The 26374-nt window shown below is 40.6% G+C and overlaps 4 protein-coding genes across 11 annotated transcripts in view; 3 read left to right on the plus strand and 1 right to left on the minus strand.

The window, feature by feature from the left end:
• Nucleotides 1–11492, minus strand: part of ANKRD27 (ankyrin repeat domain 27) — a 54671-nt gene extending 43179 nt beyond the window's left edge. For 4 of the 8 annotated variants that reach the window (XM_082063238.1, XM_082063235.1, XM_082063242.1 and 1 more), the window contains exon 1: nucleotides 50–161. The gene's annotated coding sequence lies outside the window, so the exon portion shown is untranslated. Of the gene's footprint in view, nucleotides 1–49; nucleotides 253–11404 lie in introns of those variants that run through there. The other 4 variants (XM_082063237.1, XM_082063239.1, XM_082063240.1 and 1 more) reach the window with 4 other exon arrangements.
• On the plus strand, nucleotides 356–6347 carry RGS9BP (regulator of G protein signaling 9 binding protein). The gene has a single exon (XM_082063246.1). It carries the CDS (start codon nucleotides 852–854, stop codon nucleotides 1563–1565), a length of 714 nt encoding a protein of 237 aa, XP_081919372.1. The 5' UTR covers nucleotides 356–851; the 3' UTR covers nucleotides 1566–6347.
• Nucleotides 11493–11559: 67 nt separating the features above from the next.
• NUDT19 (nudix hydrolase 19) lies at nucleotides 11560–15629 on the plus strand. The gene is made up of 3 exons (XM_082063245.1): nucleotides 11560–12352; nucleotides 12963–13170; nucleotides 14252–15629. Exons 1-3 carry the CDS (start codon nucleotides 11654–11656, stop codon nucleotides 14476–14478), a joined length of 1134 nt encoding a protein of 377 aa, XP_081919371.1. The 5' UTR covers nucleotides 11560–11653; the 3' UTR covers nucleotides 14479–15629.
• Nucleotides 15630–20451: 4822 nt separating this feature from the next.
• TDRD12 (tudor domain containing 12) overlaps nucleotides 20452–26374 on the plus strand; it is a 30059-nt gene continuing 24136 nt past the window's right edge. Inside the window, exons 1-6 of the mRNA XM_082062833.1 lie at nucleotides 20452–20547; nucleotides 21749–21910; nucleotides 22201–22337; nucleotides 23780–23899; nucleotides 24581–24636; nucleotides 25913–25998. Coding sequence (XP_081918959.1) covers nucleotides 20527–20547; nucleotides 21749–21910; nucleotides 22201–22337; nucleotides 23780–23899; nucleotides 24581–24636; nucleotides 25913–25998 — 582 coding nt within the window. The 5' untranslated portion in view covers nucleotides 20452–20526. The remainder of the gene's footprint in view (nucleotides 20548–21748; nucleotides 21911–22200; nucleotides 22338–23779; nucleotides 23900–24580; nucleotides 24637–25912; nucleotides 25999–26374) is intronic.

Consider the following 26374-nt stretch of genomic DNA (forward strand, 5'->3'; position numbering starts at 1 on the left):
TGCCGCCGAGGAGCAGCCCGGGGGCGCCCGGGGCGGGAGCGCTACTTACACCGACAACATTGTCTCCCTTCCTCCCCGGCCGCAGAGAGCCGCTGGCGACCCACCTCCCCCAACCGCTCCGCGCCTCCGCCAGGCCCTACCGGGATCCAGGGCGGGCCCGGCGCGGCGGCGGCGCCGCACGAAGCCAATGGCCGGGCGCCGGCGGGGAGCGAGCGAGTAGCCAGGCAGCCGCCGCGGGGTCGCAGCCTGCGGAGGCGGAGCCTGCGAGGGCTTATAGGGCCGGGCCGGGCCGCGCCCGGGAGGCCGCGGGCGCTCCCGCGCTGCGCCATGTGACTCTGCGGGCGCGCAGCTGGGACGAGTTAAGCGCGGTGGCGGCGGCGGGACACGGCAGCCTGCGGGACGGGGACAGCCGGCTTCCTGGCTCTCGCTCTCGAGAGTTTTAACCGGCGCGTATTTTTTTTTCCTCCTTTCACCCTCCGCGGTGTTTGGCACTTTTCAAAAAGCGACGCCCGATCGCTGGAAGTCCCCGCTGCCGTCCAGCGCGGTGCGGATGAGCCGCCCCGGTTCTCCTGCACGGCGGCAGTAGCAGGCGGGGAGCGATGCTGCCCGCCCCCCGGGGCTCCCCGCAGCCCGCCCGGGCTCTCAGGGGCGTCGGCGCCGCCTGAGCAGCCGCGGGGACGCGAGGCGGGTGAGAAGGCGCTGAATGCGGACGCGGCCCGAAGCTGTCGCTTGCCATGTGTGCGGGTAATATCTGTGTCGGGCAGCTCCCTGGTGCCGGTACCGGGTAGCCGGGGCGGAGCGGCAGCCGGGCAGAGCGGCGGGGACGCGGCCCCAGCGCCGCCGCCGGGACCATGGTGAAGGAGGAGTGCAAAGCGCTGCTGGACGCGCTCAACAAGGTGACCGCCTGCTACCGGCACATGGTGCTGACCATCGGCGGCACCTCGGACTCCCAGAACCTGCGGGAGGAGCTCAAGAAAACCCGGCAGAAAGCCCAGGAGCTAGCGGTGGCCAACAGGAACAAGCTCACCACGGTCCTGAAAGACAAAACCGTGAGTAAGGAAGATAAAGCCGAGTTCGAGAGGCTATGGGTGATTTTCTCCACGTGCCTAGAGATCCTGGAGATCGACATGAGGAGAGCCCTGGAGCTGGGCCACGAGTTCCCGCTAAACGTCCCCAAAAAGCACCTGATCCAGACAGGCATGAGCGGGGGAACCTCTGGTGTGGCCGCCAGGGCGATGAGCGTCCAGAACATGAAATACGAGGCTGAGCACAATATAGACGTGGTGGATTTGAAAGACCTCGAGAACGAAATCAACCAGGTAGGAGAGATGATGTACGAGATGGAAATGAAGGTCAATGTCCCCCAGTGGACAGTAGAGGCTAAGCAAGACCCAGGGGCTGAACTAAAATCCACCATCAGCATGGGCGCTTCTTCTATTGGCATGATCTCTGTGGAGGAAAATAAATCCTTCTGCGATATCAGCAAGGTTCTAGCTGGGATTATTTTCTCCGCTGTGCTCATTATCGCTATAGTCCTGGCAGTGTGTGTGGTAAAACTCTCTTAGGGTGGTGCAGCCTCTGAACCCCCTCCATCTGTCTATGGAGTGTTTCACTTCTCACCTTTAATTTCAAAACGGGTCACTTGGATGAGCTGAGAATTTAAACCTAGCACTTGAAAAAACAAAGCAAAACTTTTGCCTCTCAGTATCCTAAAATGCACGATTTGTTTCTTCTTGCTCTTTGAAGAAGGAAGATGCAAATCAGCCTGCAGAATAGGATGTCTTCATCTGCTGGACTTGTAACGGTTAACTATGAAGTATCAGGGTATTATCTCTACTGGCTTTAACGGGGATTTGTCTGCTATTAATAGTTCACTGTTCTCAGAAGCCTGTATTTTTTGTTCTTGAATAGGCTTTGGTGTTTGCTGCTGGTCACTGTTTACAGTATTTGTGAGTAACACAAATTTGGAGGCTAACACAGGTATTTTGTCTGACAAATGCTTTTTCTTTCATCAAATTTATTTCAGTGGAGGAAAAGAGGAAGGATGAAAACTCCAATAAAAGAATGTAAACAACCTCTATTTTAGATAAGTTAATGGCTGGGGAGGGATATGTGGAGAAGGATGAAAAAACAGAACAAGCCATGTTTGATACCAAATCTGTTTGTTGATTTAAACTGATTGTACAGAACCCGGTTGCATGGGTTGGCACAGCAAATGCAAATGACTAATCGCTTTTTAAATCCAGAGAGAAAAAACAGGGAGTTGCGTATTCAGAAAAACACCAGCAAGCCTTGTGGTTCTCATCCACATTTACCATTATTATATTACCAAGCTGGTTCTTGCCCTTGGTTGATTTTTTTTTTCTTTTTTCTGTAGAAGCAAACAGCTTCCACTTCACAGTTAACTTTGAAAATAGAAGCAATGAATGTACCCGCAGCAGAAGCAGTAATTTTTGGAAATAGATTTTGGCAAACAAAAATGTCAAGTTAAAGCAGCCCTTACTAATAATCCAAAAAGAGATCCCCTCTCATGTTGAGGGGCAGGGATTGATACCTGTAGTATATGTACAGCCACATTTCTGCAAGCTCTTGAATTCTTTGCAGCAATCCAGATAAAGCTAAAAATGTGTCTGTTTTATATCTCATTCATGTCTGATTAATAATGTGGGAAACAGGAACTGGTCCAGTTTGATACACTGCAATTTTGGGAGGTAAATGCAAGAGCAGCACCGCTTCCCTATAAAATTGTTAATGTTTAAATGGAAAAGTGGGGGGACAGACACTAACTTTGCAGAGAAGTTGTATAACATTTTATGAGAGGACCTATGTATTATGGTATTTATTGTGTAACTTATGGAAATGTCTTCTGTCACCGTGAACACACATCCGTTCAAGAATGCTTGGTATGTACTTTATAGTGTCATAGGTGTAAGAGGCACTTCACAGGCAAATATAAAGACCTTGTAATATTGGGGTTTTAATAAGGTATTATTCTTCTGCATTTATTATTATGGACACATTATCAAAGAATAACAGTTGGACATGTTTTGTGAAGTTACTAGACAACAGTCTTCAGGCTTGTTAAGTAAAATTATGTTGATAACATTCAAACACCTAATATTTTTGAATTAAGAACTAAACGCACTTTGAAAAACTGCAGCAAAGTTTATTCTTTGAAACTTATGAGAACTGGATTTGAAGAGAAAAGGTGTGTGACAAATTTGAATATGGTCACTTGCACGTGGGAAAAAAATAATGTAGGTGAGGAAAAATTGTAAGTGGACACCTGAATCAAAAGTTAGAGTCTATCATTATGTTGAAGGATAATGTGGTTCTGCGCATTGATGCAGTCCAGCTCCATTCTCATGGGAATTCACCTTTTTATGAGATGACTCCACATTCCTTTCTATTATTTCACTCATTCCATAGGATGTGTTTCATGCATAGTTAACCTAGCTTCGTAGAGATTCGCAGCAGCATTCTGACAAAATCAAGCCTGTATTTATCGGTGCTACTGTTTCAGTCTGACTAGACGAAGTGTAATTGCTTTGTATTGACTTACATGAGATCTCCTTCACAATCATATTAACTAAACATATTTATGGAAAATACAGTAAAAGCTGCAGGAGAATGTACATATTAGGATTGCAAACACTAGTCACTATGGATCTGCGGGTATTTTCACTCTTTGCACTCTCCTTTTCCTTAGTCCGCAGGAAGGTGGATAAGAAGTTGGACTCTGTTCTGTGCTTGTTGAAAACTCCTTGTTCCTTTTGGAATAAGATATCGTTTAAGCACATGTTCTGAAAATGCAAGTAATGCAAGTCTGGTTTCTGGTGGATAAGTAAAAGGTGCCACCTACAGCATTCATTATCTTGGATATTGGTATCCTGAAGCAGGTATACAGTTTATCCACGGTTAGCATGTAGAAGAACTTTTAATAGTTAAATGTCATCTTGAAAAGCAAGCCTCAGTGAGCTGGTGAATTGTAAATTTACAGTCCATTGCATTTTTTGGAATTTGGATTTTTGGATATAGGACTCAAAGAATTCATGTAAGTAACCTATAATTATGTAAGTCTTGCTCCATTACAAATACACACAATTAGTATTTAAAGGATTGGACTTTGGAAAAATAAAGTACTTTCAAGTCCTAAGACAAAGCTGGCTGGAGATTTATTCGTCATTTGTTTGCTCCTAAAAATCTGTATCATCTTATATTTAGGATACCTGAAATTAAAATATTAAGTAGAATTGTAATAGAGGATTGGCACCATCTAAATGGATAATGCTGTTGCCATTAATCACCTCCACTTGATACAACTGTACACTCAATGTGACAGACTTCAGGTGCACAAGCGCACAAAATGAAAACAAGATGAAGCCACCACTGCCAAAAAGTGCTGATGTTTCTTTTAAATCAAGAAATAAAGAGATGATGTAGATTTACAGTCTTCATTTTTTTCCCCCACTGGAATGCAACCGGAAGGAGACTGGAAATACAATTTTTGTAAGTGAAAAATGGGAAGGCAAACTTCAAAAAACTCTAAATAGCACAAAGAAAACGCAAATACTCTCATGCTGATCAGTGAATGAGAATGTTATTGCATTTTCACTACAAAAGAGGATGGTCATTGCTTAATTTCAATGTTCTACTTCAGTTCTTTTGTCTTTATTCACAGGATATACATGTTACATTTGCTGTATACTCATATCTTATTCCTGACTTGAATTATACTGGTTTTGCCTGTGTATGGGTGGTATTTTTCTATACTTTGAATAATTCAAACTTGTTACTGTCACTATTTATTTAACTTAGAGTACATTCTTATAACTTACTGGTTGGCTTACAGCAATAGTTAAAACCAAACAAAAACTAGAATATTAATACAGTTTGTCAGCAAGCTCTTCTAAACAAAAAGTTCCTATTTCAACTACAGGAAGAAAAGTAACATGCTAAGCCTTCTCATTACAGTTTTCTTTACATAAATGCACCCTTCTCAAGCTCCCAAAGTTGAATGCAGTGATATATCCTTAATTTATACTGCAAGAGAATCAGCAGTCAGAAAAGTCAAGAAATCTCTGCCTTAGGAAGCAGCCACAATAACGTTTAGGATCACAGGGCTGGCGTTGCCTTCAGCACTGCTTGCTCAGTCCTGTTGAGTAAACTACAGAACGCTTGGCTTGGGCAGCTGAAAACTAGAGAACATATCAGACTAGAGGAATGTTTAGACCCTCATTGTTAGGATCCAAACTCTGCCCCTTTACAGCCAGCAAAGCAACATTAGCAAACCTAAGGAGGGTGAAATTTGGTCCATTAGGATTGATAGCAACAACAATAAGATAGTTGTATCAAACTGTCAGAAATGAGTCTGTAAAATGAAGTAATTTGGAATTTTATTCCAGGACTTCCAGTCTATCACCGTAAAAACCCTCTACACTGTTTTCTTAGTTCACTACTAAAATGGACAAAGAACCATCTCCTTATGTTGCAAACAACGTAACATCAAACTTCAGCATTATGAACGTGAAATAAAATTAGTTTCAAAATTCTTCATGAAAATATTTTTACATGAATGCACTTATTTAAAAACAGACGAAAGCAACTGATGTCACTAGTTTTCGGATTAAAAATTAAACACGCTTATTTGTATTCTGAACAAATTGGTTATGGGCTTTCTTTTCCTTCTAAGGTTTCTGTTGTTTATGTAAATTTTCCAGAAATACCATATATATAAGTGCTAATGGAACTCCTGTTCAACATATTTACCCTTCACAGATTTTCATTATGTAAAAAGTCATTCAGTAAAACCAGTGGATTACAGATCTCTAAGTGCTTTCTCTCAATACGATTATATAAGTCTTTTAATGCAGGAAGAGATCTGGACAAAACAGCAGTCTACACGTGAGCAGCATTTGCTGTGGTAAGCATACAATAAAACTGGGATTAGAAAACAATGTCTTTCATATTAAATTATCTGCACATGTTGAGGGAAGGACTAGAGAAGGAAGGAAATGGATGCCTGTAGTAAACGTCTCAGCCTATGTTAGTAAAGTATGCTTTTTGTTAAATATGATATTATAGCATCACCGTTAAATGATAGCTTCTCTGTAAGAAGGTAGTATCTTACACCCAGTGGGACAAAGAATATAAAATATCCCTGAGTGGAACCAACTACCTGTTCTCTGAATAACTCAATACAAAATAAGAGGAAAATGTTTTGATGTGCTACATGATGGTATCAATTTTACGAAAGCCAACCCATTTCTCTCTGTTGCACACTACAAAGGACTTCCTATTGGAAGAAGGTGGTCCCAGGAGGCTGGATTCTGTCACCCACCCCAAGAGCCTCCTGCTGCAGTACTGTGATGCAACTGGAAATGCAGCTTAATCAGCTGCCATGGATTAAACCTGTGGAAAGGTGAAAAGTCACATGGCATTTAAGCAGCATGAAGGCTCTTCTGCACCTTCTCATGCAGTCAAGCACAAGCATTTCAAGCTGGTGGCAATGTGACTAGAAGCCATGTAGGCAAACACAAGTAAAATGACAGCATCTCTGAAAATCTGTCACCTACCCAGGCTAGCTAGCAAAAACAATTATGTTGATTGCTCGGCTCCAGTAATTTTGTCAGAATATCTACTGTGGTTTTCCCAAGTGTCAGAAATTGACTTCTTGAACCTCCACAGGGTCAGGTGGGGTGTTTTGTTCCAGTTTGATTGATTGATTGAAGTGTATGTTTTATTTACACTGTATTGCATGACATTATTTATCATATACTTACTAGTAACATCTCCACCAAATTAAACAAACTAACATCCTCTAAAAGCTAGTTCTAATTCAAGTGCACAGAAATGTCACAATCATAGCAGAAATGTGTGGTTTGTTATTTTGGTCTGTTTTCCACTATACATCAAAATAATCACTAAGGTCTACAATCAGTCTAGTCTGTTTCTTGCACACAAATATTCAAAGAACATACACACTCAAACTCATTGATATGTCACAGCATTAAGAAACTGCATAGCCTAAAACATGACTTCAAAAATCATGGGGTTTTTGTAGGAATAGTAAATGTCAGGTCATACAGCCGTGTATAAATGTCTGAGAAAACAAAACAAAACAAAAACCAAATGCAATTGCTTTGCATGATCTTCAACAATTGATATATAAATAGCACAAACCTTGGGAGAAAAACATGGGAGAAAAGTGGAAATGAGAAAAGACAACAGAAGAAAATATTTAACTATTTATACCATATAAAATGACTCAGGAGCACCTGACACACTAAACATGATACTCCCTTAGCAACTTAATCTAATATGTTAATTGCATGTGTAACTTTATATATATAAATAAACATTTGAGTTCCAGGTCCTAGAGGGAGTGGTCTGAATCATCACTCATATGAGCCATCACTTCTCAGTTCAGTGAGAAATTACATGTGCAAAGACTATTCATGTAATTAAAAGCTGCAGAATTATAACCATGATTTTATTTTGCATAAAACATGTAATCCATGATGTGTCTGTTGGAAGTAGAACATTTCCAGTTGTTAATACTATCTGTAACCTAGTTTTCTGATCTGCTTTGATTTGTTGGAATATTTTGTATGAAGGTGCTATAATCATAAACCTGCTTTTCTTAGATTTGATATTTATTCACATTTTGGACACAATACTTAGAAAAATATACAGTGATGAATGTATTTATTTTTTAGATTATTCATTAAGTCTATTTATTCATTGATATTATATGAGCTAAACAATGTAAAAGCTTTAGAATGTCATTTTGAATTAAGCCAGTTGAATAAGTAGTAGGGAGGCACAGTGAAACCTCTAAGTTTTTTATACTTGAGGTTGTAACAATTTGTTCACTATAGTAGACACTACATCTGCATGGGGACAAAGCTTTTACCAGATGTATATAAACTAAACTAAGAACTTAGTATATATCATCTCCAACTCACAGGACAGCATGTAAGCCCCATCAAATTGTGAAATAATGGTAGACCTTGTTTTTCAACTGAAGTTATTACAGTGATGTGATCTGCACTGATCTGTATGTGCAAAATAGTGTATATAATTATGTGAGAAAAGGGAATGAAATAGTTTTATTACTAAGTATTCTCATTACACAAAAAAAAACCCCAGACAGCTAATTTTACAATCATTTCTATATATGTAGTGACCTGAATATTTTTTTCTGTAAACAAATTTATGTTTTCTTTTTCTCATAAGCAGTAACCAAAGTGGAAGGATGAAGTAATCTCCACATTGCTGAAATATGATCCCACAAAGAATTATCAGTGCAATAATCTTACGGTTTTTCATTTGACAGAACTTCTGCATCACTTCACAAGGGTTTATTTTTCAGTGCAGCACAATCTGTTTCTGAAAACAACCTGACATACAGAAGTATTTGGGCTCCATCAGGTTAACGATTGCATGTTCTGGCATACAAGCAGCATGAACAGCAGTCAAATTCTTTATTTTTTAGCAAAAATACTTTTTATAATTATTTAATCTGGAGGGGACCTCAGACTCTCCAGCCTTCTCTCTTACACTTTACCGAGTGTCACATATTATCTCCAGCTAATTCTTGCTATGGAGAGACTTTTCTCCAAACTAAAATCTCCTGTATTCCCAGCTCACATGCTGCTCCTTGAAGGATAATGCCAGAGCTCAGCTGAATGTAGAAGGCCCTTGTGCCAGAACGCTTATACTACAGTAAAGGAATAAACTAGTATGCTCAGTTTAAGATTTGCATTCCTGAGTAATAGATTTTCTCCAATTTTCCATTCCTTCTGAAACCACTTGTAACGCTGTACAAGTTTTAAGTACATGTGAGATGAGCTCTGCATTTTAGCAGAATATATGGGAACAAAGAAGTCATCTAAATTGGCAATGAAGAAATTAAACATGCTTTATAACCGTCCATCTAGTTTGGATTTCAGACATTTTCTATATTTATCTGAGCTATCTCCAGCAAGTTAGGTGTAGCTTTGAGAGGGCAGATCTATGCACATTCACAGCCATTAGCTTTTGTTTTTCCTAGCAGGAAACTGGAAGGGGGTAACAGCCCCTTTACACACTTGATTTTTGCTCAAAGAGTTTCTGAGAGTTCACCCTTAGAACCTACTGCCACCTCTAGTCCTTATAACCAGGTCAATTAAAGGCTCATATGCTCCTGGAATTTTGCATAAGATGACTTAAGCTTCAGTGAACAGATATTGAACTAATCCGTAAAACAATAATGAAAGGAAAGATTAAGAAATTGCCATCAAAAGGGTGAATATGCTGACCCTTGGGTAAGGAATGTCATCCTTAAGGGAAAGAGCTGCCTTACATACAAAAATACAAACGTGGGAAAATGCAGCAATGGGAGAATAATGTTTGTCTTAACTTGCACTTGGCTGTGTTTGGTGCCAAAGGACTGCTTTGGGTGCTGAGAACGGTCATGAAGAACGCTATAACCACACAACTATTTCTTTACTGACAGTCCTGGTATTCTGTGTGTGTTTGAGGGTGGCAACAGCAGCACCTATGCCAGCCACACATTCGATTTCCAGCCCCCACACAAGAATGCCTATGAAATTAGATCTGCTAAATTTAATACCTGTGGATACCACTGAAACCAGAGGAATTGTTTTCCAGGATAGTCCTACTTTACATACTACCACTTGAGAGACTTTAGACTACACTAGGTAAAAAAAATTAAAAAAGAAAAAAAAAAGAAAAAAGAAAAAATATCCCATTTTGAAACTTAATAATGTAATCTGTACTGTTCTCTATTATCAGATTTTCCCCAAGATGTTCTGAAATAATGTTCCAGGGATGTCAGACATTGCATTTTTGTTACAGTAAGACAGTTTTGTATATGTGCTGGTATTACAACTGGTTTGAAAATGATGCTGTTATTGGTACGTGAGTACTTTCTACTTAAAATGCCTTTATGCTGAAATGATCAGACATAATGGACCCTAAATCTTTTCGATCAGCCATCAAGCTCATTGGATGTTAAACCTTGAAAAACCTCAGTAGTTTATTAATATTTCACCAGTAAAGCAGCTTTTAGGCAATGCACATTCCTAACAAGATGTACACTTAACACAATAAAATAGGTAACTAAGACTGAAAAAGGCAAACAAATACATGGTGAACATCATGATTTTAGGTTCAAAATACCATCTATTTGGAACAGGCACATTAGTGGACCTTATGCTTGCATTGCTCAAGATGGTAATCACTGTTGAGCACTAATGGTTAAACTACTATGGAAGAGGAGGCTAGAGTTACAAGATGTCCCGGATTTGCTTGTATATTTGGTCATGAGGAAGGAAAGGAGAGGGAGAGCAGACTCATATATTGTCTGGCAAAACCACAGCTGGTGTCCTGCCCCAGTTCTAGTATAAGCAGCTGGCTGGCTGACCTGTTCTCCTCCAGCAGCAGCCTCGTGCCAGGATGAACTTATGGCCCAGCTGTGTCTGCGTAGACATCAATTGAATTTTTGGTTTTGTCAGCTGAAATATTCTGGCATCCCACTGGTTAAATTGCCTCTAAATATCATTTCAGTTACGGTGAGACACATCTCACGGGCATTAAGCACATGCTCAAATAGAAAATAAAGTGGAGAAGTTATCAGAGGCATGTGCAGGTATGCGAGCGTTTGCCAAAGATAATCTAGTGAGAAGGGTGACAAATAGGAGGATTCTCCATGTTACATGCAAATAGTATTCTTACAAAATTTCTCAACATGTGTCATCAGCTTAAACTCCTCACAAGTTGAAAAAAAAATTAAAAATCTATTATTAAATTGAGGAATCAAAATCAAATGTTAATAAAATAAAATGGTTCCTACTGTAAAATACCTGTTCAAAGGGCTTTTTCAAGGTTTTGCTGTCTTGGCCGAATATATCTTTTTTCCAGGTAACAGCCTCAAAACAGAAGAGCTTTGTAATAAAAATTAATTAAAAATCTACATACTTCTCCTCTTTGAAGTCTACCAGAACAAATTCAAACAACTTGAAGCATGACACGGTTAATTAAAGACCTAAAATTGTTTCTTTTATCAACAATACCTTGATGTGGGCCTGAGATAAGGAGGTTTCCCCGGGGCCAGCCGGGGGGTCAGCAGCGCTGTCACAGTTACAAATGACCCTGTGCTGGAACCACAGTCCCCTCAGCAGCGCTCGGGAAGACTCTGGGGTCCGAGGGAGCTATTCAACGTTTACCTCTTGTCATACTCTAAATACACTCAGTGCTACGAAACCTCAGGAACTGCAAACCACTCCGTAGTTTTCCGAGTAAACTGAAAGTCATCACCTCGTTTCTCTCTGCCACTCGCCCTCTGCCTGTACGCCCTCTGTATTTCCTTAAGCTTTTGCCCTTTGAGGACGCTACTTACCGGCTTAAGGCTGACCGGGACTGAGGCATTACCGGCTGTTTCTGACAGGCCTCCATCCCACCGCGGCTCCGGGCGGGACGGGCGTTCATCCGGCTGAGCTGCGCGGTGCCCGGCCCGGCCGAGCCCGCCCAGCTTTCCCGCCCAAGCGCCCGGCTGCAGTCGCTCCTCCGGGAGCCCAGGCGGCGGTGGCGCCCGGGCGGCCCCAGAGCGCGATCGCGGCCGCGGCCACCGCCTCCTCCGCCCCTCACGATGAACTGGGGGCTGCGGCACTGGAGGGAAGCGGCGACGCTGCTGCTGGCGGCGGGCACGCCGGCGCGGCTGCCGCGCTCCCCGCTCGGCCCCTTCGACTATGAGGTGCTGCTGCTGCAGCGGAGCTCCCGCAGCGGCTTCATGCCCAGCGCACACGTCTTCCCGGGCGGCCTGGTGGAGCCGGCGGATTTCTCCGCTGACTGGCTGGGGCTGCTGCCCGCCTCGCCTCAGTGCGGGCTGCGCCTGGTCAGGCCGGCGCCTGTCGGCAGCAGCCGGGCCCCGCTGTTCGCCACCGAGCAGGGGCGGCTGGGCTCGCCGCTGCCGAGGGAAGTCGCCTTCCGCATCTGCGCTATCAGGGAAACCTTCGAGGAGGCGGGAATCCTGCTGCTGGTGCCGGGCCGCGGGCCGGCGGCGGACAGCGGCCCCGCATCCCCGCTGCCCGCGGAGCGCCTGCCCCCGGCCGAGCTCCGCGAGTGGCGGCGGCGGGTGCACGAGGACGCGGGCTGCTTCCTGCAGCTGTGCCGCCACCTGGGCTGCGTCCCCAACATCTGGGCGCTGCACGAGTGGAGCAACTGGCTGACCCCCGTGGACAGGGCTGGGGCTGGCGGCCGGCGCTACGACACGGCTTTCTACGTGTGCTGCCTGGGGGAGCGGCCGCCCCACGCCTCGCAGGACGGGCAGGAGGTGACAGCCGTCCTGGTAAGATGGCGTGCCCGTGGCGGCAGGCGGGAGGGACCCCGGGCAGCCCCTCCTCACCCGCCTCAGGAACCGCCGGCCCGCGCGCGGGGCGAGCGGAGCTCCAGCTCTCGAGCCGCCCTCATAACGCGCCCTCAACATGCAAGAAAAGGGGAGTGTGATCTGCGCTTTAATCCTCCCCCTTGCACGCTGAAAACAATGTGTGTAAGAAGCGGATGTTTAGAAGTACTTTATTTCTTTAAGCATCAGTAGCAACCTCTGTTAACTGAGTTCACGTTGAGGTTAAGGTTTTCTGTTGTTTCAGCAGACTTTTAGTCAGACCCTACAACCAGTCTCAATTTTAGTTTCCAAAGTTGGTATGCCTCTGTGTGAAAGATAAGGTTATTTAATTTTATAGGAAAAAGGAGTAATTTTTATAGATTGCTTTTATTATGCTTTCTCGATTTAAAAAAAAATCTTGTTGTTATTTTGGTGTAGTTTATACATGGTTTTTATTGTGTTCAGAAAACGTGGACTGTTGAAAGCTCTTTTTCTGTAAAGACTTGAAAACGGCTTTTAAAGTTGCTTATACTTTCTATCTGCTGATGACACTATTATTGTTTTCATCTTACAGTGGTCATCACCTCCAGAAGCCATTGAACGCTTTAAATCTCAAGAAATATGGTTTCCTCCCCCTCAGTTCTATGAATTTTGTAGGCTGTGCAACTTCTCTTCGCTCTGTGAGTTACACAAGTTCAGCTCCGATCGAGCTCTGGAGGGGTGTGAGCGCTGGATGCCCGTGATGTTAACTGCTTCCAATGGCTACATCCAGCTTTTGCCAGGTAAGAATACAGATCAAGGTTCTTTTAAAAATATAAAAGTTTGAGAATTGATACATACTCAAGCCACATGACATAAACCACGCTATAACTGTAAGAAAATTACTGTTTTAAGTTACTGCATGCTTTTCCTACTGTTTGGCTTTCTTTTTAGATACAGTTGATAACAGCTACTCTGAGAGACAAGCTGCGAATCAGCATCGTTATTTCTGTACTTACTTATCATCTCATTGGCTCATATGGTGGATATTAATATGTTTATTTGTGAAGAAATTCTAGCATTTCAGCGTTTTGGTTTTTTTTACATCTGAAGGATGTACCAGAATTCCTCCTATTTAGTCCTATTCCAGTGGGAATTCTCATTTACTTCAGTTACCTGTTTGTCTGTGTGAGTCAGGCACACCTGCAGTCTCAAATCCTCACAAAGCAGTGATAGGGCAGTGATCTAAAAAGATAAAACTAATTCATTTTCCTCCTGCCCTTTCTCCTACTTAAGCCTCTTCATTTGATAATCATCTACATTTTTTCCTTCTCCTTATGAAAAGTTGTATCTACTATTTTTCTGCTTCTTTGCTTTTCATTATGCTTTTGCCCCCTTTTTTTTTTGGTCACAATTAACCTCTAGAATTTCTGTATTGGTGGTGCATTTGCACTTTTGCACAAGCGTAACATGCATTTATATGGCAAAATACTGTTTTCTTCAACAAAACAGAACAAAGTAACTAGTTTCTATTCTTAGTCCTACTGTTTTAACACTTGGAAAAGTATTGCTCTTGTTCTCTACCTATTACATAAAGTCATATATCAACAGACTGTGATTATAGCATATTAGTATTATCAGGAACATTGGAACATTCAAAGCAACACCTCAAATGTGCACTGCAGCATCACTGACAGATACTTCAAAATTTATGGGCCCTGTCTCTAAATCTGAAGATGTTTAGGGGCAATTTACTTCTGTATTATGAAATACATTCCCACTGAGTTTCATGCCCTGATAAATATATTAAAAATTGCTAGTGTCAATCAAAAGGCTGAAAAATGAGGTAGACAATATATAACAAAAACCTTTTTCTGCCCCCAGGAGATGAGTTATATCCAGAAGATCCAGATTATACCGGAGAGAAGAAAATAATCATGTCAACAGATAAGAAGATTGAAGATCTCATGAAAGAGGGTAGTGTATTTCACAGGATAGTAATAAAAAACATCAACAATCTTGCTGTCTATGTTAATATTCAAGCAAAATATAAACATATTAATCCATTGACGATAAACTCTGATTGTTCAGATTACAATAGCAAATTATAATATCCACTTGATTTAAAGCTAGAATGTTTTTAATTACATTCACTGTGGTTTGGGTCCTTTCTAACCATTGCCAAATAGTCAGGAAAATATCCCTTTGTCCTGCCAAAGCATTTATGTGTGCATGTTTTGAGATTCATGTGTACCTAATTCTTTGAGTCTTTGAAACTGTAGTTCTGCCAGTTACGATGTTTAGAGGCTCCTGAAAATTTAGCATAACCATCAGCTTAATTAATAATTAACTTAAATGCAATTTGATGGTAATTATACTGAGCCATTACCACCTTGTTCTACTTACAGACTGTTTGCAGAATATGCTGCAACACTGGTCCATTAGGTCACACAGGTTCTTTTCTCACTGAAAATTTAAATATATATTATGTTCAGAACAATATGTTTTGACTTGACAAATTCTTTTACTATGTGTCCCAAAGTTATCTGTTAGACAACTGTAATGTGTGTCTAGGAATGAATGAAATCTCTCATTCCATATATGCTGACATCTCTCAGTCTATTGTCTTTCATTTTTGGGAAAACCAGTATATGTATATAAAAATATATATTTGTTAGCTAAAATTCACTTTAAAAAAATTATTAAGTTAATGTTTGTATTTAATATACCCAAATTCTTTCTACTAATGGTATTCTATTTAAAACTTTACAATTTTCAAAGGTAGAGAGAATTTAGACAAACTAAGTCATCAGATTGAGTGCATTCTCAATGTCCTTTTTATTCATTATAATTTTTATCTTCAAGTTGTTAGCAATTTAAAAATTAGAAAAATTTAGCTTCAAAAAGATACCAACAACTTCAGGGAATAATGTGCTACCTTGGAAACACCCACTTCCATAGTTCAACATCCCACATTTTGCTTCTCAGCTACTTTACTAAATATATCTGAGATTTAAGAACTACAGAGGAAGCTGCTTGCTTTTTTGTTTGGGATTTTTGGTTGGTTGGTTTTGTTTTTTCTTGTGCAATAAGTGGTGCAAATGGAGCAGTGACATAAGTTCTTTATCTGGAAGAAGAATGAATGATGACTTGAGATCAGCCAGTAAAGTTGTTCAGAAAGCTTTGTTTCAGCTTTTGTTCTGTATTTTAATTAAAATTTTCTGCAATATTTTTATTAAATTGAATTGGTTTGTAGCATTCATTTGGATTGGAAAAAAATGCATGTCTTTCTTCTCTCTGAACATGCTCAGACTGTTCTTGCATTTGCAGACCTTGTTGAAATTTGTATACCTCTGCTAAACATGGATCACACAAAGCAGTATATTATGTATACTGTATATTATGCAGTATTGTGTCTCCTTCAGAATATTCTGGCTAACTCTTCTGAACATTAAGACAACAGAAAAATCAAAATTGAGAGTAGAGGAAGCAAAGAAAGTACCTTGTATTGCTGTCTTACATGATTTTTAGCTTTTTGAGATTAACACTGGCTAGTAGTACTAGGAAGACAAGAGGGAAAGGCAGTTTATGATCATACTTGTGGTGTCTACAGTAACAAATATCTTTGCTTCAAAATGATTCAGCTGTTTATTCGTAATGGGTAAAATAAGCCATCCGAGTAGTTGCTAGGCTGTTTTACAAGTTACAAAGAGTAGATACACAAATCTCTAAGATACAGCATTGATAAAGATGTATTTGTTGGGCTCTACTTCACCTTCTGTGTAGAACCAAGATTCCTTATTTTGAGCTGATGGACAGTAATGCAGCAAGTTAAGGTTATTCTGTCAGCCCAGGAAAGGAGGACAGAGAAGCACTTGCAAAACTATTCCTATTTGACTGTTGGTGTGTAGAAACAAAGGTAAACTACTCTACTCTGCTCCTGCAGATAGAGGCTTTAAAAAATAGCCTCACTGTGATAACTGGTATCAGAATCATAGAATGGTTTGGAAGGGACTTTTTAAAGATCACGTAACCCAGCACCCATAACGTGGGCAGGGTCATCTTTCATTGGATTAGGTTGTTGAAAACCTCATCCGACCTCACCTTGAACACTTCCAGGGATGGAACATCCACAACTTCCTTGGGTGACCTATTCCAGTGTCCCACCACCCTCACTGTAAGAAAGTTCTTCCATATATCCAATCTAAATCTAATCTCAATTTGAAACCATTACCCCTCATGCAGTCACTACAGGCCCTGGTAAAAAGTCTCTCTTATCTTATAAGCCTCCCTTTAAGTACTGAAATTCAACAACAGGGTTTCCCTAAAGCCTCCTCTTCTTCAGACGAAACATCCCAAATTCTCTCAGCCTTTCTTCACAGGAGTGGTGTTCCAGCCCCCTGATCATTTTTGTGGCCTCTTCTGGACCCACCCAAGCAGGTCCATGACTTCCCTGCACTGGGGACCCCAGAGCTAGAAGCAGCACACCAGGCGGGGTCTCACCAGAGCAGAGGAGAAGGGGAGAACCACCTGCCTCAACCTGCGGGCCATGCTGCTTTTTATGCAGCCCAGGATACGGTTGGTTGTGGCCTATGTGGGATCATTTGAATCCACTTTTCTTGCTTCATGCATTTTTTGCTACTGACTTATTACTTGCTTCTTATTTTATATTTATTTTAGACTATGGCAATGATGTTAGACACAAAGCAAATTTGAGTGATTTTCTTATTCGAATAAGTTCGAAATGGGTTGTAAAGCAGCAGAGGCAACTCGCAACATCAGCAACACATTTGGGCCAGGAACTGCTAATGAATGTACAGAGCAGTGGTGGTTCAAGAAGTTTCACAACGGAGATGAGAGCCTTGAAGATGAGGAGTGTAGTGGTTGCCATTGGAAGTTGACAGTGACCAACTGAGCAATCATTGAAGCTGATCCTCTTACAACTACACGAGAAGCTGCCGAAGAACTCAGTGTCAACTATTCTATGTTTGTTTGCCATTTGAAGCAAAATGGAAAGGTGAAAAAGCTCAATAAGTGGGTGCCTCATGAGATGACCGAAAAACAAAAAAAAATCATTGTTTTGAAGTGTTGTCTTCTCTAATTCTACGCAACAACAACAAACTATTTCTCGATCAGATGTGATGCGCACTGACAAGTCGATTGTATATAACGACTGGTGATGACCAACTCAGTGGTTGGGCTGAGAAGAACCTCCAAAGCAGTTCCCAAAGCCAAATTTGCACAAAAAAAAAAGGTCACAGCCACTGTTTGGTGACCTGCTGCCAGTCTGATCCACTCCAGCTTTCTGAATTCCAGCAAAACCATTCCATCTGAGAAGTCTGCTCAACAAATTGGTGAGAGGCACTGAAAACTGCAATGCCTGCAGCTGACATTGGTCAACAGAAAGGGTCCAATTCTTCTCCACAACAACACCCAACCGCACATCACACAACCAATGCTTCCAAAGGTGAACAAATTGGGCTATGAAGTTTTGCATCATCCGCCGTATTCACCTGACCTCTCACCAACCAACTGCCACTTCTTCAAGCATCTCGACAAATTTTTGCAGGGAAAATGCTTCCACAACCAGCAGGATGCAGAAAATGCTTTCCAAGAGTTTGTCCAATCCCAAAGCACGTTTTTTTTACGCTACAGGAATACACAAACTTATTTCTCTTTGGCAAAACTGCCAACTGTAATGGCTCCTGTTTTGATGAATAAAGATGCGTTTGAGCCTACTTATAATGATTTAAAATTAACAGTCCAAAACCACCATTATTTTTGCATCAACCTAACAGTAGCTGGAAGCCTGGCAAGATCTCGTCCACAAATGAGGTGTGTCTGTTGAGGCACGGCAATTGCCCCCCTGAGGCTGGTTTGAACAAGGAGGGCCCAGAGGAGTTTCCCAAGTGCTGAGAGGTGGGACTCCAGCGATGGGGTGGTGATCATCTTGAGAATGGGAGGAGACCTGTGAAAGAACAGTGTAAGGGTGCATCCGAGCAAGGGGAGAAGAGAGGGAATCACATGATCTGGCCCAAGGCCTTGAAATGCATGAGCATTCCTGTTCTGGACGACATTTTTCCCCTGAAATCCTCTGACTAAAGTCTCCTACCATGTCACATGTTGGAGTCTGCTTTTCATCTTTTCAAGAAAGGTTAAAAAGAACCAATCGCTTCAGCGTCTTCCAGAAAGGCCTGGGCTGCCCCGTGGCCCCGCCCACCGGCCCCGCCCCCTGACACCTCTGCCCTGTGGCCCCGCCCCCCGCCTGGTGGTCACGCCCCCGCCACGTGGCTCCGCCGCCGGGATTGGCTCCCCGGGCTCCATGACCCTGCGTCTTGGTTAGGGTGGACAGAAGATACCCAAGGTTTGATCGACGAGTCCTGCCCTTCCGAGCCCGGAGCAGGAGCAGCACAACGGTAAGAGTCCCATTTGAGACTCATTTGCCACGACAATACACCAAAGGAGCCGAGAACGCGCCACCGCAGGGCTCTAACCTCGCCCTGACGGCCTCGCTCCCGCCATCCCCTCAGCGCCGCAAGGCGCATGCGCAGCGAGCTCACGGCGCGGCGCCGAGCGCGCACTCCGCCCAATCGCAGCCTGCGCTCGCCGGGGTGAGCCCGGCGGCGGGGGTCCCGGGGCTTCTGGAAACTTCTGAGGAGAGCGGGAGGCTGTGCGGGTGCGGTGGTGACTAAGGTTAGGGGGGTTATTTTATGAGGAGGAGCATGAATATGAGGGAAACTGGCGGTGGGGGCAGGTTGGGTAGATAAAGGAAAAGATAGTTTCTTAAGAGTCTTTTTACTATGCTCTTTCCTTGCACTGTGTCTGTTAGATGTGGGTTTTTTAAATGAAGAAAGACTGACTGTCAGGGAGAGGTTGGGATAGTGAATTGGTTGATATTTCCAGGAGTGCTTGTATGAGATGTGTTGTGGAGAGGAACCTTTTCCCTTCTGTTATGTGGTCAATGTGGCAGTTTGGAGTGGTGGGTTTAGCAACATTTTGCTAAATATCCTTAGAGGTGGAACTTGAGCAAACGTTTGAGTTCTCATTTAGTTTTTATCAACAAAGCGAGCGTGTTGTTATTAGGTTTATGTGAGGAGAGCTAGTCTTTTACCTGGGTATGCTTTATCCTTGATACTTTGACAGGTCATTTATTGGTTTTGCACTTCTCAAACTGGGAGATTAAGAGAGGTTATTTATGTCTCATATTTTCCTTTTGGCACCTAAGGCAGTACTGTGTTATAGTGCACTGTTAGGCACTTCATTTAACTGGGGTAGAATGCTTGTATCATGCAATGTTAGGTAAAGCTTCTAAAATAGTTTCACCTGTGTCATTGTAGTGCTAAATGGGGAATAATTGGTGCCATCTCTTAGCAAAACGTGTTGCTTGTTATGACCACAGTGTAGCCGTATTGCTGCTTACTCAGTGCTGATGTGTTCAACACTAACGGAGGGGGTGGAAGGGCCATGACTTGACTTTCCTCTTCCAAAACATTTTGTTAGGCACCTGTTTCCAGAGTGAACTCTTTTCAAGTGGTAAGATAGACACTGCAGTGATGATATGATGTGCTTGGTTTGTGCCAAAATGAAAGGCACATTGCTTCAGTCTGTAGGTAGTTTATTTTTCTGTTGTAATCCCTAAGTGTGATAGGTACCATTGCAGATTAATGTAATGTGAAATACTGGTAAAAATCTCTGTTAAAATTGTTAAGGTTGGGACTCTTTTGTGTTATCTTAGGGTTTTTTTTTTAAGCATTTCTCTGTGGTATTTCTACTTATGTGGTCATGTAAATATGTTGTAGCAGCCCTTGTCTTCAATTAGCCTGTTTCTGTTGGCCTTTGAATGTAAGATAAGCAGCTATATACTGTGAGTAGGTTGATGATAACAGGTATATTTTGGTGTATGAAAAATAGAGGTGGTTGTATGGACATGTGTGGATGGCAAATCTTAATTAGGCTTTAGCATAGTGCATTCTTAAGAAGGCTGGTTTGAACCCTTTGATACGTGTAATATTTCTGAGACATATAGCAAAAATCTATAGGCTAGCTTTTGGTGTATGCTCTTTAGATATGCTTCAAAATAAATGGCTGCTTTAAAAATGCTTAATCAAATATTTGTTGTTCCTTTACAGTAGTGTTGAGGAAGACTCTAGCTGAGAAACATGGAAGTCTCAGTATTAGAGGTATGCTGGCTTTTTTAACAGTCTGAAGAATTGCTGTTCATTTATTTCAATGCAGCTCTCTGTAAGTCAGATTTACAAGTAAGGTGATGCCTCTGTATTTCCAGCAGCACGTTCTTACACATGTGGGATCATATATGGATTATGTATGTTTTGTCATTTCTTTTAGATGTTTATATTAGTCTCACCTCAAAAGAGGTCAGCAGGGATAGAGCTAAAATCTAAAATGGAAGATGTGCAACATAAATAGAATGTAGTAGTACTGCTGCATGCTACTGAATTCCACAGGAGATTGTGGAAGAATCATTTTCCCAGAATACAACCAGGACAGCTGACCCGAACTGACCAAAGGGATATTCCACACTGTATGATGTCATGCTCAGCAATAAAAGCTGCGGGGAGGGAGGAGGAGGAGGAAAGGGGGAACTCCAAGGTTACCCAGTTTGTTTTCCGAAGTCAGTGTTATGTGTGAGGAAGCCCTGTTTTCCTGGAAGTGGTTAAACATCTGCCTGCCAGTGAGGAACAGCGAATACATTCCTTATTTTGCTTTGTTTGCATGTGCAGCTTTTGCTTTACTTACTCAGCTGGTTTTATATTAGCCCATGAGTTTTCTTACTTTTACCCTTACAATTCTCTCAGTCATCCTACTGCAGGGTACTGAGGGAGCAGCTGTGTGGTGTTTAGCTGCCTACTGGGATTAGCCCACAATAACTGCAGACCCAGATCAGCTGGAAGACTGGGATATAAAGGTTTTCAAAGGCTGAGCAGAAGGCTGTGGCCTCCTTTTAAAGAAATTGACTGTCTTGTAGGCTCCCTGAGCATGAGGGAAAGTCTATCGGTGGTGTGTGTTTTGGGGCTTCTTATGTGTAGTTTTTGAAGACAATATGAAAGTAAAAAGATTCATATCTTTGCAGTTTACCCACTGTTTGGTTTAGTCAGCTTTTTAGATAATGCTGCTACCTTTTAGACTACACAAGCCATTAATTGCAGTGCTGAAGAAACTTGCAAGCTGAGAAGTCATGTAACAAACTAATGATATGAAATTGAAAAATGTTTTGCTTCTTAACAATCTGTATGTTAAGTATCAGTCCCCATAATTTTTAAGTTCTATTTTTACATTTGCTGCTCATATGTTCTTAAAAACATCCTATTATTTTAGCAGGAGCTAATAGTATTTGCCGTTTTTGTCTACCCTTTGCCTCAGATTGAAGATCCGGGTTGCTTTTGGGTTACTATGAAAGGATGTGCACCTTACATAGTTGACGAAATAGAATATAAAAACCTGAATGCTGAAATGAATCAGTTCTATGACAAATCTTATAAAGATGTGGATGAAGTAAAACCACTAGTCATAAAAGAGGGCCAGGTAAAATCATTGCTATATTGTGTAGATGGAAATAATGTGTTATTTGCATTGGTTTGGGATGCAGTATCCAAGATATGCTTTAATCTTTTTTTTTTTTTTTAATATTGCTATGTAGAAAAGTAGCTAATGGCATCCATATGAGTTATATCTTGTTATCAGTAAACTTTATAATTATGTAAGCTGCAATGCAATGAGGGTTCTATGAAAATTACTACAGTCTTGCCTCTGAAAAATGTGAGTGTAATTCATTCTGTTTACAAGAGCCTGCTGTCTTTTTCTTTCTTTTTCAGATTTGTGTGGTTTTCAGTGAGGAACTCGAATGCTGGTGTAGAGCAATTATTAAGTCAATCATGTACTGTAGAGATGATTATCAAATAGAATGTTTTCTCGTGGATTATGCCAAATACATTTTTGTTGGAACAAAGGAGTAAGTGTTTTTTTGACACTGTCACTGAAATGTATTTGTTAGTTAATGCATACAAATGTTATTAACATTTATTTAGATTGATAGTGATGAGGCTTTTGTTCAGTTGAGGTGTGGGCTGGGTCCACAGGAAACTGCCAGCCATATGATAGGCCCTTGCAGGTGTGGATGCAAACCAGTCTTTGTGGATTTTTAAATATGCTTTTTATTGTAGGTTTTGGTTTTTTAAAGATTTGAAACGGAAATAATGTCAGTTTGTTACGATTGAAATATATGGTTGCCAGTTAACATTATTGGTATATACTTTCCTCCATTATTAAGTGATATATACTAAAAAGATAAAAAGTTATAACCAGTGAAGATCATTCACAAAGTGTTATGGAAGCAGGGTTTCACGTGCTGAACCAGCTTTTGACATTAAGACGCAGGTATGTGGGTTTCTTCCCACTACAGTTTACAGGCTTGTTTACTAAGAGCTGACAGTCTGTCTTGGCATGGTGCAAAAAAAGTGAGTTTTCACAGATTCCTGTTTTTTTAATAAAACCCTGTGAAACCTAGTAGTTCTGAAATAGTGAAAAATGTGGTTTCTAAAAATAACTGTTCTAGTTCTTAGCTAGATTTAAAGTTCATGTATATAGTAAAATATGCAAGTTTGTATACAAGAAGCTTTACTAAATTTTTTTTGCAGTATTTCACAAAATTAAGAAAGCTTATTTAACTTAAGATTTATTTCAAAATATTTTAAATAATGTTTTTAAATTGCATGTTCCTGTATTGGAAAACAACTTGACACAGCCCCAAGTTTAAAATACATTCAGCTAGAAGTAAATGTGTGATTTTACTGCTTTTTCGTGGTAAAATAAACATTTGAACAATAGTGTTAAATATATGGATCTTTAGAATTTGCTATATATGATGTGTTGCTGGTTATTAAAAGTCTCCAACCAAACCAAGTGTAAAGGATAAGATTAGCACTCTAGTGATAGTTTGATAAAGAATAAATTCTTTTTAGGAAAATGAGTATAAATGCAAATTGGTGTATTTAATAGATTTTCTTCTTGCTGATGTTAATCATACCTGGTTTCTCACACAGAAGTAATAATCGCCAAATGGAATATGTGGCACCAGGTGGCATGTGTGGCAGTATGAGGGCTAAATATCATGAAGAGACTTCAAACTGTAGTGGCAAAGGATCAGGAAGATTTCAAGTAAACACGAAGTGTATTCATATCCAGAGCAAATCCATTCACTAATTGATACTGGTAGCACCTCTCTTGGAGAGGACAATTAAACAGTGGTTCCAGGGTGTTCCACAGTGGGCACCAGGCTTGTGGAAGAACTGTGGTGTCAGATGCAGGGTAACAGGAGGATGTGTATGAGACCAGTGGTATCTGGAGAGTAAAATCTGCCCCGTAAAATGAAATTATTTTTGCTTTGTTTTTAAGCATTCGAATTGCAGTGGAAGCATTTCTGCATATCCCATATAGAGCAAAAAAGTGTAGACTGTATCGCACAAAGCCGGTGACGCTGCGTGTCGACTTCTGTGAAAATACTGCAAAAATAGTGTAAGTAGAGTTTAGGAAATGTATTCTAGTAATAAATGCCTTAAGTGTGAAGTCTTATTGCAGTTTTTTTTTTTTTTTTTTAGAAGAGATTATGTTTCAAGAAGAACATAGGAAATCAGTTTTGGAAAACTTTTAACATACATTTTGTGTGGGCCATCATTGTGAATAATTTTTAAAGTAGTAGATTTTCATGTTGTGTTTATAGTGCTCTTCATTTGAATCTTTTTTTTATTTTATACTTAAAGTTGCAGAAGATGGTAAAGAGTGAACTTGATTTTCTGCTACATACCTTTCAGTCTTCATTACTCTGGTGTTTAAGTGTTTGTTCAAAATTGCTCAAAACCTCTTTCATTAGCATGTTCCACAAATGGATTCTTGCCTTACTTTTGGTTATTCTGTTTCACTTCTAACCATCATAGTTTATGTTGGATATAAGCCATCATACCTTGACAAAGCAGTATCCAGTAATTTTTGGTCAGTTTACATTATTGATGAGCTGGAACAATATTATTAAGACAAAAGTTACATTCTAAGTAGTAAGATTCTGCTCATGTGTCTAGTTGGTGAACTTCTTAAGATTTGCTATGATATGAAATAATGTCTCTACACACATCCAAAGTTTTTTTCCAAAATTACCCTTTTAATTTTTGATGTGGGATAACTGGTTGTTTATTTTCCTAGACCAGCCAAAAGATGGGACAGTGCTGCTATTCAGTATTTTAAAAACCTTCTCAAAGGTAAATAAACGTCCTGCCAAAATCATAATGGGCACTTTTGTTTTGGGAAAAATAAACTGTTAGAGAAACGTAGTACTTAAGTTTATATATTTGATTATATTTAAGAATGTTGTATATTAAAAATAAAGACAGGATCTATATAAGGCTTTTTTGATGGACTGGCTAAGGTAAAAATATTTCTGGAGCTGAATCTTGAGCACTGTGGGCTTCCATGCTGCGTAAATTTTGATAGGTGACTAAACGGTGTCTGACTCTTGGACAGGCTAAGTAAAGTAACGTGTAACATTTGTTTTCAACAGTGGAGCCTTTCTGTGTGTTTAGTTTTAATCTTTGAATCATCATCACAGCTGTATCTTTGTAGTTTTGTGCAGAAATGGCAAGATTTGGCTTATGAGTTTACTTTTTCAGTTCTTATACCCCGAACCTAACTCAGAAGAAGAGTTCCAACCTTAGCAAGCAGTAGTTATTTAGTAAGATAGAGCTGTTTTTTCTCTATTCTTGTCCTTTCCCTTGTTTGGTGTCTCAGTAGGTCATCCAGTCTTTTTCATATCAAGCCTTCTATTTTGGTATTATATAGTTTTTGGTCTTCCTAGAAAAGCAGCTCTTTGAGATTTGTCTAATTTTCTTGCTTATGTTCTTCCACCTGAAAAACTGCCTACCTGCTTACTCAGAAGTGTAAGAAACTCCACATAACAGGTATTTGGTGAGGAGAGGATGAGTTTATGAAAGCAATAAAGGGTCTGTGGGCAGGTAATTTCACCCACTAACTGGGATTGCTAGCACATCTTTAGTGTATACAGAAGTGCTGCTTCAGAATTTACTAATGGATTTTATCAGTCACGATTGCTGAAATGAAGAGCCTAACCAAACTATACAAATGTGCAAATATAACTTCTTTTAAGAAAAGTAAATGTCATGTTTGGGAAGTATGCATTTGTGCTACAGATTGTCAGAGGCTAAAAGAGAAACTAAGACTTTTAAGTGTAGAACTAAGACTAGTTTGTGTGGAGAGAGAAGTCATTAATCTGTTTAAGTTCTCAATCTTCCTTCAAAGACTGAGGACAGCTTCATTTTTGTAACTTTAAATTTTCATTGCCTTGTTACTTTCTTGTTTCATTTAAAAGTTATTAAATTTGTACTAGCTTATCTGAAGAAATAGGTTACACATCTGTGATTTGTAATTATGTCTATCTTGGAAAGTACCAAGTGAAAACATCTGGTAATTTGATAAGGGTTAAATATTTTTACTTCTTCTTGTGTTTATTACTACATTTAGTAACTACGCAAATGAAAGCCAATTTATGTGCTGTAGAAGACAACACATTTGATATTTTTCTTTATGCGACAAAGGGCGATGAAAAGGTGAGAGACTTTTATATCTACAAACCTGTTTGTGCACTTTGTACCTTATAATTCTGCAGTTAGGTTAAGACTGAAAAACATTACTTGCAAGACAGTTTTTTAATTTCTGTCAGATACGATAGAAGCTAAATCATTAACTTATTAGAGGTTTTGTTTTATATTTCCATTGCTTGTAAACTTTTGAAGGAATGCCAAGAGGCAGAAATCTTGTTTTTCTTGATGTGAACCTCTTTTTGAAAGGTATTGGCAAGCAAGTGAAGTCCAGTAAGTACTTCCAATGGACAACTAGGTGAACTGTTTAATGCACTTTTCACCTTTTTGTGGTGTCATACTTAAAGATGTTTCAATAAGGCAGTTGCATAGATTACAAAAATAA

The sequence above is a fragment of the Streptopelia decaocto genome (genome assembly GCF_964273445.1).
Source record: "Streptopelia decaocto genome assembly, chromosome: 11".
NCBI classification, from domain to species: domain Eukaryota; kingdom Metazoa; phylum Chordata; class Aves; order Columbiformes; family Columbidae; genus Streptopelia; species Streptopelia decaocto.

What these genes read in the sequence shown, in the direction of transcription:
- RGS9BP (XM_082063246.1), top strand. Translation starts at nt 852, where the DNA reads ATGGTGAAGGAGGAGTGCAAAGCGCTGCTGGACGCGCTCAACAAGGTG.
- NUDT19 (XM_082063245.1), top strand. Translation starts at nt 11,654, where the DNA reads ATGAACTGGGGGCTGCGGCACTGGAGGGAAGCGGCGACGCTGCTGCTG. An exon ending in AGGAGGTGACAGCCGTCCTG is followed by an intron (nt 12,353 to 12,962) that starts GTAAGATGGCGT and finishes TTCATCTTACAG; the next exon opens with TGGTCATCACCTCCAGAAGC. An exon ending in CTACATCCAGCTTTTGCCAG is followed by an intron (nt 13,171 to 14,251) that starts GTAAGAATACAG and finishes TTCTGCCCCCAG; the next exon opens with GAGATGAGTTATATCCAGAA.